This window comes from Danio rerio, chromosome 23 (assembly GCF_049306965.1).
Source record: "Danio rerio strain Tuebingen ecotype United States chromosome 23, GRCz12tu, whole genome shotgun sequence".
NCBI lineage: Eukaryota > Metazoa > Chordata > Actinopteri > Cypriniformes > Danionidae > Danio > Danio rerio.
In genome coordinates, this window is record NC_133198.1 from 46,987,501 (window position 1) to 47,005,509 (window position 18,009).

At 37.8% G+C, this 18,009-nt stretch overlaps 1 protein-coding gene across 1 annotated transcript in view; it reads right to left on the minus strand.

Annotated features, from left to right (window-relative positions):
• Positions 1-11,454, minus strand: part of vstm2la (V-set and transmembrane domain containing 2 like a) — a 95,819-nt gene extending 84,365 nt beyond the window's left edge. Inside the window, exon 1 of the mRNA XM_073939432.1 lies at positions 11,170-11,454. Coding sequence (XP_073795533.1) covers positions 11,170-11,287 — 118 coding nt within the window. The 5' untranslated portion in view covers positions 11,288-11,454. The remainder of the gene's footprint in view (positions 1-11,169) is intronic.
• Between the last annotated feature and the right edge of the window lie 6,555 nt (positions 11,455-18,009).

Genomic DNA, 18,009 nt, shown 5'->3' on the forward strand with positions numbered 1-18,009 from the left:
TAAATATTTTGAAACCCATTTTAAGGTCAATATTATTAGCCCCCTTAAGCAATATATTTTTTGATTGTCTGCAGAAGAAACTCCGGTTATACAATGACTTGCCTAATTACTCTAATTAAGCCTTTGAATTGCAATTTAATCTGAATGCTTGTATTTTGAAAAACATCTAGTAAAATGTTGTGTACTGTCATCATAGCAAAGATAAAACAAATCAGTAATTAGACATGAGACATCAAAACTATTATGTTCATAAATAAGTACAAAAAAACTTTTCCATTAAACAGAAATTGGGGGAAAAGGGTTGCTAATATTCTGGAGGGCTAATAATGCTGACTTCAACTGTATATATACATTTATTTTCCACCCTGCAAAGGAAAGAGAAATAAATACAATAGAATAAAAATAGGAAACAAACTGTGCTTTAAGCATCTTCACTGTAAGAAAAACACTTTAGCTACAAAAATCCTTCAGTCAAGAGCAGCGAGGGATTTTTTCTCGTGGTTTGATTAATGATAAAACAGGCTGCAGCATTTCGCACTGTCTCTTAATGGTTTCTCTTTCTTTTGATTCTCAACTCGTTTGTTTATTACGCAAATGAGGGTTGATATGAATAATCACTAATCACCGCAATTTGACACCTATTTGACCATTAAAGCGCTCACGTTAAGATTACTTTAGATGTCTGCGCTCCTCTGCTCGTTTCAGCGTGCGAATGAGACCGAATGCTGACCGCGTGCTTATGTGTGCGCGCGTGTGGCACACACACATAAGCACGCGGTCTTTCGCTCTTTTGGTATATGATGCAATAATCATTTATCTCGATTAATGGTTTTTCATAATCATTAGAAGCCATAATCGAAATCGAAATCGAATTTTCGAATAATTGCAGAGCTCTAGTATCACTGTTTGAAAGGGGCTAATGACCAGCTGAAATCGGGTCCAGGACAAGCGTGTTAGTTATAGGGTTGTGCCGATAGATGATAGTATCGTGTAAAGTAATGTAATGTAATGTGTGTATTTATTATTTATTTATTTATTTATGGTCAAACACCCAAAGTGCTTGACCATCATGAGGGGGGTCAGCATCCACTTGGATGATGTGACAGCAGCCAAAGGACAATGACACCAGTGCGCTCACCACACACCAGCTATAGGAGGAGTGGAGAGACAGTGATAGAGCCAATTTGGCGGATGTGGATGATTGGGAGGCCATGACGGGTAAGGATGGAGGGACTTTGGCCAGGACACCGGGGTTACACCCCTACTCCTTACCAGAAGTGCCATGGGATTTTTAATGACCACAGAGAGTCAGGACCTCGGTTTAACGTCTCATCCGAAAGATGGTGCCCACTGACAGTGCAGTGTCCCCTTTACTATACTGGGACATTAATACTGTGGCCATGTGGATATGGATCTGGTTGTGTATTGACGATAGGTAAAGATATATCACCAAGAGAACTTATCAAAGAACATTTTACTGAGCTCAGTGAAAAGTTTTGTATGTAGGCCCACAGTCAAGAGAATATGCTGTGTGTGTGCGTGAGTGTGTGTGTATGAGTGTGATGTGTGTGTGAATAAATGTGGATTTGTATATGAGTGAATATGTTATGTGTGTACGAGTGTGGTGTGTGTTTGTGAGCGCGTGAGTTTATTTGTGCGAATAAGAGTCATGTGTGTGTCTGAGAGTTATTGGTGAGTGTGAATGTTTGTGTGTATGTATACGTGTATAATTGAATGTGTTATGTGTGTGACTGTGCGAGTTTGTGTTTATGAATGTGATGTGTGAGTTTGTGTGTGTATATAAGTGTGGTGTGTATCTGTGTGTGTGTGTGTCCTCATGAACAGTTGACTGCTGCTGATGGTTATTAGTGTGAGCTGACTGCAGCTGTTTCTTCAGAGTAAACAAACCAGTAAGCAACTTGTTAAAAAACGCTAATGGACATGTGCTGCAACATTAACACACACACACACACACACACACACACACACACACACACACACACACACACACACACACACACACACACACACACACACACACACACACACACACACACACACACACACACACACACACACACACACAGCTACTGTCAATTTATGGACACTTCTGGACAATAATGATCTGCTATTATTAAAACAGCAAACACAATAAATAGATGTGTGTGTGTGTGTGTGTGTGTGTGTGTGTGTGTGTGTGTGTGTGTGTGTGTGTGTGTGTGTGTGTGTGTGTGTGTGTAAAAAAAACAAAAGAGTGTGGCAGCAGGCTCACTGAAATATTCACAGCAATACTGTTTAGTACAGGCCTTTCCTTCTGCAATGAACTATTATGATTGAAACTTCTAGTTTTATAAATCTCTAAATAAATTCAAATAAAAAAATCTAAATAAATACAGTAAAAACAACACACACGCATGCACACGCACGGACGCACGCACGCATGCATGCACGCACACACTCACACACACACACACACACACTCACACACACACACACACACACACACACACACACACACTTGTTTATGTGGCAAGCACACATTGAGGTATTTTGGACGAAGAAAGAACAAAAAGAAATTTAAAAAGACAAAAAAGTGCAAAAAAAAGAAAAAAAAAAGAAAAATATTTAAGATAGAAAAAAGAAAATAGATAACATAAAAGAAAGAAGAAAAAAAGAAATGAAACAAAAAAAGGAAAGAAAAAGGAAAGAAAGAAAAATATGAAAAAAATGAAAAAATAAAGAAAATTAAAAAAGAGAAAGCAAGAAAAAATTTAATTAAAAAAGAAAAAAAAACAATGAAAGAAAATTTTTTTAAATAAAAAATTTAATTAAAAAGAAAAAAAATGAACAAAAAAAGAAAAAGTTTAAAAAGAAAAAGGACAAAAAAGATAAAAAAAAGAATACACAAATGAAATGAAAGAAAAAATGAAAGAAATGGAAAAAAAGAAAAAATGAATAAAAGAGTAAAAATAATTAAAGGAAAAATAAGAAAGAGAAAAAATGGAAAAAAGAAGACAAAACGGAAGAAAAGATGAAGAAAGAAATCATAAAATAAAAATTTAAAAAGAAAAAAATGGAAAAAGAAAATAGAGAAGGAATGAAAAAACTTTAAAATGAAAGAAAGAGAAAGAAAAAAATTGAAGAATGAAAAAAGGAAAAAAGAAAATGAAAAAAGAAAGAGAAAGAAAAAAATGACAGAAAAATGAAAAAATGAAAAAGAGAAAGACAAAAAATGGAAAAAAGAAGAGAAAATGGACAGAAAGAAAAGAAATAAAACAAAAATGAAAAGAATGAGAGAAAAAAGAAAAAGAGAAGGAAAAAAATGAAAAAGATAAAAGAAAGAAAATAAATAATGAAAGGAAAATGAAGGAAAAAAATAATATGAAAAAAAAGCTTCTGCAAATGACTTATTTAAAAGAAATCGAGCTTTTAAAATCTGGAAAAATGTATTAATCTCACATTACACACTAAAAATACAGTAAAATTCACAGTAACTTACTAGTAACTGTGGTTGCCAGTGAGACCAAATTTAACATGCGCAGAGTAAATTATTGATCGCAACTGTAATGTATAAACACAGCAAAAATGTGATTATTAATAGTATACATTTACAGTGAGCTTGTAAATTTAGTCTTATTGGCAAACAAAATGACCAGTAAGTTACTGTAAGATTACTGTAAATCCACCAATCAACCTATTTGATATACCAAAGCTTAAACACATTGATCCATGCACTTAATACAGTATTGATTCATTAATGCAAATGTTAATGAAAATAGTACAGTCCAATGTTAGTTCACGATAGTTCACAGTGCATTAACTAATCTTCACAAACATGAATATTAAAAATGCATTAGTAAATGTTAATGATTAATTAATGCTGTACAAGAATTGTTCGCTGCTACTTCGTGCTAGCAAATACAGTGACAAATACTAATGAAAGCCTACAGTAGAGTGTTGAAGTCTTTCATAAGAGCAGAAGCACACAAGAAAATCTGATCAATTCTGAATTCAGACTGACGTCCACATCTCCAGTGATGATGACTCCAGCAGATGAAGGCAGGTGTGTGTGCATTAAAGCTCTATTGGCGTGTAAATGTGTGTGTGTGTGTTTCTGCTATTGCTATGCATGTGCTGTGAGCCGCGCGTCCGCCGGGTCTGCGCTCTTTGTTTCATTACTGGGAGGTCAGAGCAAAACAGAGGTTTTAAGTTGTTGTTGACATTAATTAAGCCTCGTTACCGCAGGCCACGCTTTTCCCAGCGGCGCAAATCAACGCAAAGGTATTGAACAGGAGCGCGTGGAGCTGTCCGTCACCCCACAGATCAGGACACGGCTCTGATTTACACCAGAAATGGACGATTATATTATTAAAACCACTCTAAATTGGGGAAATCATATTTAAAAAATGACACATCAATAGGAAAATGGGAAGCAATTATGCAAATATGTAGTTTTTTGTTTGTTGCACTGACTGCGTGATGATGAAGAATACACTATAAGAAATGCTGGGCTGTTTTAACTCAATGTTGGGTCAAATATTGAACAAATCTAACAGTTGGATTTAAAAAAAAAACATTAATATTGATTGAAAAAATTAACCTAATGGTCGACACAGTGGCACAGTAGGTAGTACTGTCGCCTCACAGCAAAAAGGTCGCTGGTTTGAGCCTCGGCTGGGTCAGCTGGCGTTTCTGTGTGGAGTTTGCATGTTCTCCCTGTGTTTGCGTTAAACTTTGTAGGACACCGGCCCTCCAGGACCGAGTATGGGCACCCCTGGTTTAGATGCATGTCAATAGGGTTGTAACAGTATGAATTTTTTACGGTATGATAATCGTCTAAAACAATACCACGGTTTGACGGTTTCGCGGTATACGGTATGTTACAAATGTTACAAAATAATAGAACAGTGAAGCAAATTTGACATTTTCCAAATAATATATTTTCAGTTACTATAAACAACACCACTTACAATGAACAAGTAAAAAAATAAGAAAATAATAAATAATGTGTCAAAGTCCAAATAAAGTCCAAATAAACATGGTGCAAATCCTCAGTAAAAAAATAGATATAAATATTTACTATACTATAAATAGTTACATACCGAAACTAGATTCAATATGGAACATCCTTAGGTTTTATGTGCCAGCATGGATATGGTTGTCTGTGGATATGGATTTGGATATGGTTGTCTGCAATGCAGACAAACAGCTGCACCTTCATTTGCGTCTTTTGAAAACAGCAAGAGCAGCAGTTCGTCTTTGCTGTGTCACTGTTTTGTCATGTTTCTGTGCTGCTGTGCATGCAAAAGTACTTAGTATGAGAATTATTTCATGCAAAACTTTTTTTTTGCGTTTTATTTAGCCGCGCATAAATGTATGCCTATCTCTCATTCCGTGTTGTTCAAAAAGCTCATTGTTGGTCCACAAACAAAAGCGAAACCTATGCTTATTGGTTGTGATATAGCGAGTTTGAACCAATCTGGGCATGGAGGAGGGACAATGCATCAATGTATCATGTCTGGTTTGTCTGGAGACACAGTGACGAGCGTTTCTTTGTCAAATCAGCGTGGTCAAATTTTGATGACGTAACCGCACTGATTCCGGAGCCTCTGAAAGTCCGCGAATGTTATCTGATACCGCACTGGAAAGCTGAGATTCTCTTGTTTATGCCAATCTTTGAATTGTATGAATCGGATCAGCGGATCAAAAGTTATTAAACATTTAAGAGCAATACTTATTTTTAGCCGCGGGCGGCTGTCTCGGTCTTTAAGGGTTAAAACCGTTGATATGCAATTGTTCATGGTATGATAATCGTGCACGTTCAAATCGTGGTAGACCGTCATACCGGTATATTGTTACAGCCCTACATGTCAATGATGAAAAGATGATCTATATTTACTGTTTGATGACCAAAAGGACCTTAAACACCCAGCAGGCACAAGACATCAACATGCCGTCAGATTGAAATTGTACCCTAACATCGTGGAGACGCTGCATTTTGTTTGGAAATGAAAATCGGGTTTACATCAGAACTCAACGTCAGCCCGATGTCAATGTCCAACCTAAAACCAACCAAATATCAACGCCTAATGATGTCACAGCTTGACGTTGTGTCAACGTTACCACTATGACATCAATCAGACGTTGAATTTTGGTTGCCATAACTGATGAATAAATGTCAGTATTTGACGTCAATAGGATGTTGGTTTAAGATGTTGGCTCGACATTGGATTTTGGTCACTTTCTAACAACCTAAAATCAACCAAATTTCAACGTCATTTGATGTTATTATTGGACATCAAAATAACGTTGTCCTTAGACGCCGGCTAGACATTTTGGTCACCTGACATCACAACCTAAACCTAACCTAATATTAACGTCTTATGACATTGTGTGAATGCTGGGCAAAAACTACATGCACTACAGAATGTTACGTTTACACACACACATCAACAAATTACATGTAAACGCATCAGGTTTTCACAGCGTAATAATCACTACTCATGAGCACTTTTAAAAGGGCTACTTTTACTCCTACTTTGAGTAATATTTACAACAGGTACTTTTACTTTACTCAAACTATATTTTTAGGCAAGTAATGGTACTTTTACTTAAGTATGCTTTTTCAGTACTTTTTCCACCACTGTGGTGACCCCAGGTTAATAAAGGGACTGAGGGACTAAGGGAAAATGAAAGAATGAAATTTTTGACCCAACGTTCGGTTATGACAACCCAGCATTCTTATAGTGTATATATTTAGTGTAAACAATATTTCAATAATTATTGTTATGTCATGTCATTGTCTGCTTTTATCTGTTTTGTTTTAAATTATTGTTTTAAAAATTTGGGTTTTGTCCGAATCACTCGTTTGCGGCCATTAGGAGTCCTGCAAATGCATAGAGACTCCCGGAACTTCCGGGAGACTTGGGATGTCTGAATATCCCGTTTAACAACTATAGTGAGACGCGATCCAGCGGTACATCCTTGATAAACTAGGGGTGGGGTTAGGTGCCACGCCTCCTTTTTAAAATCGTACATTTTCGTACAACTGAACTCATACGAATTCGTTCAAATTAGCCACTAAACTGTCAAAACGTAAAATACTTACGTTTCCTCGTGAGATCAGGCTGTAATAACCCATAAGCGTTTCAGTGACATTTCAATTCCGATATAGATTTTATAAAACACAGGGTTTCTGCAGGTTTCATCAAGTTAAATTTAGAACTTTTAATACCATTCATTCATTCATTTTCTTTTCGGCTTAGTACCTTCATTACTTTTAAGACCATTATAGATTAAATTTAATATTATAGATTAATTTTTATACATGGCTAAACACTGAAAATTTTAAATAATGGCCCAGTTGGGCCAATTGAATTTTTTGTTTTGCCTGCCACAAAAATCAAATGTAGATATTTCTTCCCCACACATTTTAATGTGTTGAAACAAAAAAACTCTAGTTGTATACACTTTTTTTTTCAACATAAATGTTTTGTTTTTTAAAGGAAAGTTTAATATTGATCAAAGTATATTTATTACAGAGAGAATTACATGATTCATCAAAAATATATACAGCATTTGTTGGCTTTTGGTGCAAATGGATTCAATCTAATGTGTTTCTGTTGTAAAACCTTATGTTTCAAGTCCATTTATAAACATGATGTCCACTATCCCTTACTTTTGGGAATAGTTTTTATGGAAGATCATGTCAACTATATGTTGCTCTGTTATTATCATGAGTAATTGTGTTTAGTTTATGGCTTTTAGTTGGTAGAATTTGCTGTATCTCTTTGCAATAGAAAACTTCCAGTTGTATTGTTGGTGATTGGATGGATCTCCTCCAAATTGGTAGCTTTCCTTGGAAATTTAAAACCTGTTTAAAATGATTTAAGACCTACAACACAATATTTCAGTAAATTTAAGACTTTTTAAGATTTAAAATGTTAAAACAAAATCTGGAGCAGAACTTTTCTACTGTTCATCTCAGAATAACACTAGTAGGATTGTGCAATATGACAATATATATCCTATGGATGAAACAATAAGTAATAAAATAGATTTTTACATGATGGGTCATGTTTAAAGCAGCCAGAATCAGCATTAAAACACACTTAATAAAATTATCATAATTAAAATTCACACCCAAACATGTACATGTCAATTTTTAGCCAATCAAGCCTTCATCCATGAGTACAAGACTGTATTCACAGGGCCAAAATTGACACTAAATTGCCCACTAAAACATGGGCAAATTAACAAACTAAGATCATCCTCCAATCAAAACCATTTGAAATAACAAAAAAAACCCTCAGTCTTAGTATAAATCCAGAACAGTCTGATCTCGCCCACTATAAATCCATCACAAGACCATACAGACGTCCAGCATCTAATCCAGAACATCAGCGCGCATTAAACTCCCTTTACTCCATTGGCCCTCTTAATATTCCTCCTGAATATCAGCTCTGATCACATTCTGCCCTTTAATTTCATGGTGAGCGACCCACAATCCAGCGTGTGAACTCTTTTCATCAGCGCGATGCATGCCTGGCTTCGTCAGCGCTGATTTATTCATTGCATTAGTCATCTATTGTTCGCGCAATCACCAAAACTTCTTAAACGAATACAGAATAAGCATTTATGCATATGCTTTGATTTGAACAATGCATTCGCCATCAAGATGCTACAATGATGAATTAAAAATGAGATCTCTTGAAATGCACATAATTGTTCCTTCTGTGAGGAAAACAATAGAAAGGGACTATTTGATTAAACAAATCTCAAGTGCGTCAAAAAATAGCTACTATTAAAGCAATGCAGATTAGCACCATGGCAAAACCCCCAAAAATATCAATATTTAGTAAAAGGCTGTATTTAATTGTGATTATTTCGTACTGATATCACCATCTGGGGTAAAAAGTAACAGCAAAATTCAACCATGTTTCACTGACAAGACTATATAGAGCAACACCATGGTACAAAAACTAAATAAGCACCTTAAATATAGTAATCATTTAATATAGTTCACATAAAAGAACCAGACACGGTACTTTTAACAACATCAATAGAGCATTAGTATGGCCATCAATCAAAAAAGTGTAAAAATACCACAATTTACAGACCATCATTGACCAAAAATATAATTTTACATTCGATTTCTGGACAGTACTGTGATATACAGGGTTTCACACTATTCATTTGTGCTGTCCCAACACAAATCCATTAAGTTAATGTAATAAATACAGGTGGATTGAACTTAAAATAATTAAGTTGTCCAAAAAAGAAAATCAAGAATTGTGTTGTTTCAGCTCATTTTAAATAATCCGTTTTAACAAGCAGCAAAAATGAGTTGTTTTTAGTGTATATGGTTTAAAAGCTATAAAATACTGTGATTTGGAATCTACAGTATTTTGAGGTGCTCAGGTACTTGGGTTTGTACCTCTTAAAGTAACTTGTCGGGAAAAAAAGCTTGTCAGAAGGAAAAACTGATCAGCTTATCTTGTCAATTGTGTCATAAATTTTTCAAAAAGCAAATAAAAAAACATATTTTGGGAGTCTAAAAACCCTGAGTGTGATGAAGACTAGAAGAACATGGTCAAAATGAGTCTAAATCAAGATATAAACGCAAATCATATTCCTGCATAGGTAGGTTTGTGTCTTTTTATGTAAATCATCTGATGAAGCTAAGGAATACCACAGTAAAGCTTACGCCATGGTATTTTGGATATAAATGGGGACATCTAAATTGATCCACATTTAAAACTATTATTATATACAGTTGAAGTCAGAATTATTAGCGCCTCTTTGAATTTTCTTTTTTCGTTTTCAAGGTGTGTCTGATAATATATTTTTCTTTTGGAGAAAGTCTTATTTGTTTTATTTCGGCGAGAAAAAAACCCAAACATTTTACGGACAATATTATTAGCCCCTTTGAGCTCATTTGTTTTCTCGATAGTCTACAAAATAAACCATCGTTAAACAATAACTTGCCTAATTACCCTAACCTGCCTAGTTAACCTAACTACCTTAGTCAAGCCTTTAAATGTCACTTTAAGCTGTATAGAAGTGTCTTAAAAATATCTAGTCAAATATTATTTACTGTCATAATGACAAAGATAAAATAAATCAGTTGTTAGAACTATTATGTTTAGAAATGTGTTGAAAAAAAAAAACAAATTCAGTTAAACAGAAATTGGGGAGAAAAATAAACAGGGGGGCTAATAATTCTGACTTCAACTGTATGATGTTTCAGTGGTAACGATTTAACCATGGTAGTACTATTACACTAATAGAAATACTAATAGTATTTCAATTGATTATTTTAAGTATCTAAAAGTGGGTACTTTGATGCGTGTTTAACACTATACAACCCGGTACCATTAATGACAGTATGCTATTGAAAAATGAACGATTAAACTATTAAACTGGGTGAATCTCACCAAAAAACATGGCTTGTCAGAAAGAAAAAGCAACTACTGTATTTTGCAAGTGATTTAAGCATCATGACAATATTTTGTAGAAGGGGTATTTCGGATATTTTTGATAAGAAGAGGTATTTGATAGTTATCTTTAGCATAATTGTTTTCACATGGTGCAATCTATTATCAAATCATCAATCATTTTACAAAAAAAGCTAACTAAACAACCACATTTCGAGAGTCCAAAAGCATAGACTATAAAAGAATGATTCAGAAAGCAAATAAAATCAATGTTTAGGTTCGTGTATTACTATAAAACAGTATTTATAATATCACCATAAAGCTTGCACAATGTTATTGTAGGATATAAAAGGCTCCATTAGATTGATCCACACTCTAAATCATGTCTTTAACACTAGTAATTTAACATATTCTGTTAAATATCTTAAATTGGGTACATTGGTTTGTGTTAATCACAATACCACCTGAAACCAATGACGGCAAAACCTTTGCATTCCTTGAAGTACTGGTATAGGACATAAAGTACTTTTGAAATACCATGATTTCACCGTCAAATGTCATGTTTCACCTGTAAATAAGCTCAGTGCAGTTGTGTGCTCTGCTGTATATATGTATATATTGGTGATGAACTGCTCTGCGCATCTCCATCATTGTGCAGTTTGCGCGCGGATCGCTTCCCAGTTTCACCCGTACACCGACCACAAACCCGTGAATGTGAACCGGAAAATCTTACCGTTGCTGGATATGTGGTTCTCCACATCATCGCCCCCAGGTTGTCTGACACTGGCACTAAGTTGGATGTAGAGTCCCATACAATGTAAACTCCTCAGAATCACTCCAAACGCGCCCATCACTGCTCCCTGCAAAACACTCTCTCACATCAGGTGAAAATATACGGCTTTAGGAGATAGATCCAGGTGTTGGGCAGTGTTTAATGTTTGGTTTTGTCCCTTAAGGCGAAGGTAGGAGATGCTGAGAGGAGGCTGCGTGCGTTTGCAGTCGCCCACTGATGCGATTTGATTCTCCGCGAAGAGAAACTCCCGGATCTAACCAGCGCGGCGGAGGGATACGTAGTGTGGGAGCGGGAGCGCGCTGGCTGTCATTGGGGAATTTCAATTAGGCGGAATAACATTGTGAAGAGATTTTTTTCAGTTAACGGTCAACGCTCGACGGTCGCCGTGGGTGGAAGGAAAATTACATCTGAAATGCTTCTGAGGTAAATATAACCGGTGACTGTGAATGTAGGCGGTTTTATTTCACTCAACAAGTATGAAATATGGATGGCAGCAGAATTAGATTATTACTAATAATTCTAGTTTGATTGGGCTTGGCTTTTTTCCCCTTCAGTGAACTCCTATACCATTTTAATTGAATGTACATATTGTTTCGAACGGCACTATTATTATTATTATTAACTGTAATAGCTATTATATTTTAAATATTTTAGTATTTTCATCTTAATAAATGTTAATCAATGATCCAGTACTCTATAGCGTATTAAGGAGGCTATAGTGAACTGATAAACTACTGTTTTATACTTTAGTTTTTACTACAGTAAATGGTTTACTAAAGTATGTTGTTTATATGGTTGTAAAAAACTACAGTATTGAGTCACTTATTTATATAACTATAATTGTTGTGTTACAACAGCATCTATAGGCTGAATGTTGAGTGTAGAAATCTAAAATTCAAGTTCTTACACTGAATGAGTAGAAGAAAAAAGGAAAAATACATTACCTCTAGGCGTTTCACCATGCTGGAAATGGAGGGTAAGGTCAAGCACATTGCACTGATACATTTTTCAGCTCTTTTAGTGCTTTGAGTGCATACCAAGTGGCAAACGAAGAAAAAAAAGTAACATTATTCATGCTGCATAAAGTACTATAGTAGTTAGCCATCCTGAAGAAAGAAAAAATGGTTTAAACTACAGATGTAAAACTCGTATAAAATTTATTTGCATCCATAACATAGTTCTATAGTTTTGCCAATGACTGGTGACCAGAAAATGCAGTGGCTATATATTATATATGCATAAATTCTACCATGTTGCCAGGTATTGCTAGAGTTCATACATCAAACCAAAATTATGTCAACTGGTGAGTAAAACGACTTCATATTACTTTTATGATGCTAATATGAATAATTAAACATATTTTGAGGTGCCTTAAATGCAAAAATTAAAAGCAGCTGTATAGGCTATGAATATGGTAATCAGTAAACAGTAGACTATAATAAACAAGACTAAGATTAACACCACCACAATTTTTTTGTAAGGATTAAACATAATTCAAATGTTTGTAGGTGATCCTTAATGAACGCTATTATCCATGTGTATTTGACCTGTATAGACTATGAATGCGGTAAACAGTTGAAATATGATAATCAGCAGACTAAAATCAACAATAAAATCAATACACTTGACACCACACCAATATATTTGTAAGGATGATTTACAAAAACATAAACATATTTTGAGGTGTCTTAAGGGCGTCACACACCAGATGCGTCTGACACAGTGTGCACATGAAAGTTGAAAGTATCGCACACCATCACAAACTAATCAGATGGCGCTCAGTTGTGTGGCAAAAATATGAACAGTGTCCTGAGTCGTGGCAGGGCGCCGCGGACAGCCGTTGATTTGCGACGCCGGTGTGTGTACCCTGATAGAAACCTTTGTTTAGAATTCTGAAATGCATGAGTGGCGCTTCTGGTGTGCGACCTGCTTCAGGGTGTTTTCTGCCTTATTTAGTTCGGCTGAATCACACTAGAGCTTGTTTTCTCTCTTGGTGCAGTTCGTTTGGGCAGGTGTGAATGTACCAATCACACTTGAGTGTGCACTAAAAGCAGACCAAAAAAACTGTACCGAGACCTCCTTGAAGAGGACCTCCTAGACTATGCACCTTTACCGTTTGCAATGCATTTGAACATAGTTTTTCAGCCACAGCTGCGCCTCATTCTTGAAATGTATAGTTCGTCTAAAGTGATGTATACAAACTATATAGTATACAGTGCTTCCCACAGGTTTAAGATATACTTGCGGTGGTCGCCAAATTGAAACACACCATTTACCCACAGCACATAGTTAACTATATGCGACAAACAAAACATTTCATTTTTAATAATAATTGTATATTTATTATGACACTGTTTCTTTCAATGGGTTAAAGTACTTAAAAAAGACTGAAATAAAAAATTACCCCTTTTATACTATTCAGGAGCCATGTGCACCCACAGACAAATCAAATCTGCTTCTCTCTCTTTCAAGTTCAAAGCAAACTTGAATGCCAAAGCATTTTAGATATGTATATAAAAAGCCTATATAACATATTAACCATCAAATTAATAAAATAACCAGCAAATGAGAAGTAAATGACAGAAAAGTTAATAAAAACAGATAATATCTCTAAAAATGATCATAATTACAAGATAAAAGGAGTAGATTTTATTTTGAATGAGGCAAACTTGTTGATTAACCATTTCTAAAGGTATACATATATTTTGCAGCCAATGTAAATGTCATTTTGTCCTCTCCGAGTATAGATCAACATTTTTTCTGAGGCGTTTGGATTAATTAATCTATTATTTACTTTTTCTCTCGGTATCGCGGCTGTGTGTGCACTGCCTGCTGTGAAACAAGTTGGAAAGTAGTCCTTAATAAAAAAGTAATGCAAAAAAAGGCTTTAGAAAACAAAAGTAATTGTTGAATTCCGGACATTTTAGGATATTTAGAAACCCGGGCCGGACAAATTTTTAGGTCCCAAAAATGCACGTTTCTGTGGGTCTGAAGAGCACGTGAAACAGTCTGCATGATTGTTGCTAGGTCTCGCGGACTAAAAATGAAAATGGTAAAGAAGAGAAGATTTCCTACTACTTAATCGAACGCATTTGATTATATTGAGTGGGTATAAAAAGTATAATATATCTGGGCGGCCCGCCCAAGTAAAATCTTTGTGTAGGAAGCACTGATATACTTTCACCAGGGATACAATCAGCCAAAGCAGTCGTCCCTCCATAGTAAAAAGAAAATTTTGTGTCAGCCATTTTTTTTTACTTGCGGGAGATCCATTGACATTTTACAACACGTTAATTCTAACGAATCAAAAAGCAGTTTAGTAAATACGTTCAATAACATCTGGCCACTGAGTGATGTTGATTTTGTCAGATGACTGTATTTTGGTTCTTTTCAACTGGTTCAGACCAAAGCCAACAGTGTGGTGTGAAAATCACCCAAAGACGGCAGAAAAATGCTACAATGTATAATTTGTTGCCCTTGGCCCGGACCAAATGAACCGAACCACACATGTGAAAGCACCTATAGATGTAAAAATGGAAAACAGCTGTTTGGCTATAAACAGTTAGAATATGATCATCAGCAGACTAAAATCAACACACTTGACACCACCCCAATATTTTTGTAAGGATTAAATGTTTCTGGATGATAAATACTCAGTGCTATTATCCAGCGTCTAATTGACCTACAGAATGAACAAGTCGTTTCAACCTTTCCCAGCGCCCTGCACAATACTGGCATTATAAAGTGCTTATAAAAGACTGTTCCCGCCACAGGTTTGTATCAATTTAGCCGATACGAGGAGCTGAAAATCAGCGCTCGCAGAGCTCAACTCAATCACTCGGAAAAAGACAATTATTCCGAGCTCTCTGGGCTGTGAAATTGCTGTTGAATCACCGTTAGCGCGCCGGTGTCATAATCACTGATAAGAGATGCGTGCTGGGATACCTGCCCTTCCCGTCAATTCAAAATGCAAATGCCCATCCGGATTTTACAGGGGTGATTTCTGGAGGGGGTCCGCAAGCAGATGTTGCTCAGTGTGAGCCGCCGCGGCCTCCGCCCCATCACGGCTAACCAGCGAGACAAGAGTGATTGGCATTCGCTACCGACAAGCATCACGACGGTAATGAGTGTGTGTCCTTGAAGCGCGCCAGCCGTTCTGTAGTTACCGCTCATTTGCATTTCAAGTTTGACGTGCTGGCAGAGGGGCATCAATAATGCTCCCAGCGCACACACACACACAATTCATCATAATGCACAATTCAACAGATGGGTAACTGTCGCACATCGCCTCCTGCAATTGTCAGCATTCCTCTACAGTATTTACGCCTCGCTCTCTCCGCACACTGTCTCCTTGGTAACGACGACAACTAGCAGCAATCGCTGACCCCTGGAGATTGCAGCGAAATACAGAGATCTCACAAAATAAAGCCGTGCTCCGGCAACAGAGGCACGGAAAGGACAGCCAGAGAATATTTAATATGCCAGGAGCATCAGCCGGGAGCGGGAAAAAGTGGAGCTCCTCTGAGGACGATGGATAAACAAAAGAGAACGTGCGGGGAAAGAGTCAGCGAGATAATGACTCTTGTGCACTTGTCCCGAGGCTAAAAGGACAGGAAGTTATCGCTCTTCGACAAGGAGGCGGGACATCGGGACTTTCCTTTTGGTGCCTGGATGGTGACCGCGGGGCCTCGAGCTGTCCGCTTCTGATAAAGTGCATGCTGTAATGAGACTGCGGCACTTAATTAGCTGGCCAAACGCGCCTTTCTCCACTCGTCAAGACGATTCATCAAGGCCTGGAGCCACACCGAGATGTTTTTGTTACTACAATAATAATTTCCCGACATAATGTCTGTTCCTTCCTCCAGTGAGCATAAATCCAGTGAAATGGTCCCCCCTCCTCTGAACTCCGCTGGATTGATTCAATTTGGCTGTGGAGCTTTAACAATCATTCAGCTAAAGACTCTGTCTGTACTGAAGGAGAGCTTAGTAAGCAAACTGTCTGTAGATTGTGGCCGCGGAGGCACATACACTAAGCCTGCGGGAGAGAGCGAGGATGAGATTGTAAATTAACACAGCAAATGATCTAAAAGCTGATGTAATACTCAAAGAATATTTATTTGTATCCTCGATGAAGAACTCCAACTTTGCCAATGGATGGTGACTTCAGGAAATGTGGCAGCTATGTACATACTGTATAAGGTTATTCTTTTTTACACACAACAGAATTTTTTTGTTTGTTTGTTTTTTATAATAATATTTTTGGGGGTTTTTCACCCTTTATTGGGATAGGATTGTGGAGAACAGACAGGAAAGTATTAGGACCAGAGAGAGGTCAAGGGTCGGCATAGGACCTCGAGCCGGGAATCGAACTCGAGTCGCCGTGAGCACCATGGTGCTATATATCGGCGCGCTTAACCACCAGGCTGTTGGCACCGACAGATACAACAGATTTATAAAGCAAACTTGAACGGGCTGCTCATTAAACATGTAAGGCTGGTGTATATACTACTGCGCCGAGTGATTGGTGTGACCAGGGCCGGCGCGTCCATAGAGGCGACCTAGGCGGCCGCCTAGGGCGGCAGTATAGAGAGGGCGGCATCCGCGACACCTCCCTTACCACCCGCGTCCTCAGTCCGCGACACCTCCCTCACCACCCGCGTCCTCAGATATATTCGCGCATAGACGACAGAATAGAGAGGGCGGCGTCAGCGTCACCTCCATCAGCACCCGCGTGTCCTCAGTTATATCCGCGCATAGGGCGGCAGAATTGAGGTCCGCGACACCCACGTGTCCTCAGTTATATCCGCGCATATGGCGGCAGAATAGAGAGCGCAGTGTCCGCGACACCTCTCTCCCTCAGCACCCGCGCGTCCTCAGTTATATCCGTGCATAGTGCACTGGAAAAGAGGTCCGCGACACCTCACTTCATTTTCGTAACCGGTCACTTTCGTTTTCACATTGGGGTTGAGGGCGGCATGATCGTCCTCTGCCTAGAGCGGCAGTTCAGCTTGCTCCGGCCCTGGGTGTGACCCACGGCGCCTGCCTTGCGCATAGTCGTAGTATATTTATTACTTCTGCGTGCTGTTTCTGTTGCTCTGCAATAACACTTCTGAAACACTAGTTGGCAGTAGGTTGTTATGTTCTTCTGTCGAGTTTCTTCACTGGTGTTTTTTGCTTCTTCTGAACGCTACCTATCGCCCCATTCACATGGGGCGTCAGCGTCAACGCTTCCCATTCACTTTGAATGGGTGACGTCAGGCGTTGCCGAACTGCCTTGTGGATCCGTCAGCGCTGCTTCAGAGGCGTTGCTCGCTGCAGAAGTTGGGACTAGTTCAACTTTTCAAGCGCCGACGGAAGAGTCAGCCAATCAGATCGCTGTATGCAATTACAACAGCTAGACAGTGGCCTAATGCTGACTGATTTTCATTGGCTGACGCTTCTATGACAATCGTTTCAACCCCAACTTCAGACACGCCTTCAGTCAAGCGTTGACGCTGAAGCCCCGTGTGAATGGGGCGTTAATGTACAAGTAGATGAAACTTGAGCTGCGTCCCAAATCGCATACTTACACACTATTCTATGCCATTTTGTAGTATAAACAGTGTAAGTAGTGTGTTCACACTGAAAACTCTAAAAATAACAAGTGCACTTTAATTACCCGGATGATGCACTCATTCAGCCACTAAAATGAAGTGTGTAATGATGGACACTTCACGCACTCAACGACCGCAGGTTTGCTTATGTAGCAGAAGGGGCGGAGCTATCGGGCGCACATGTTGA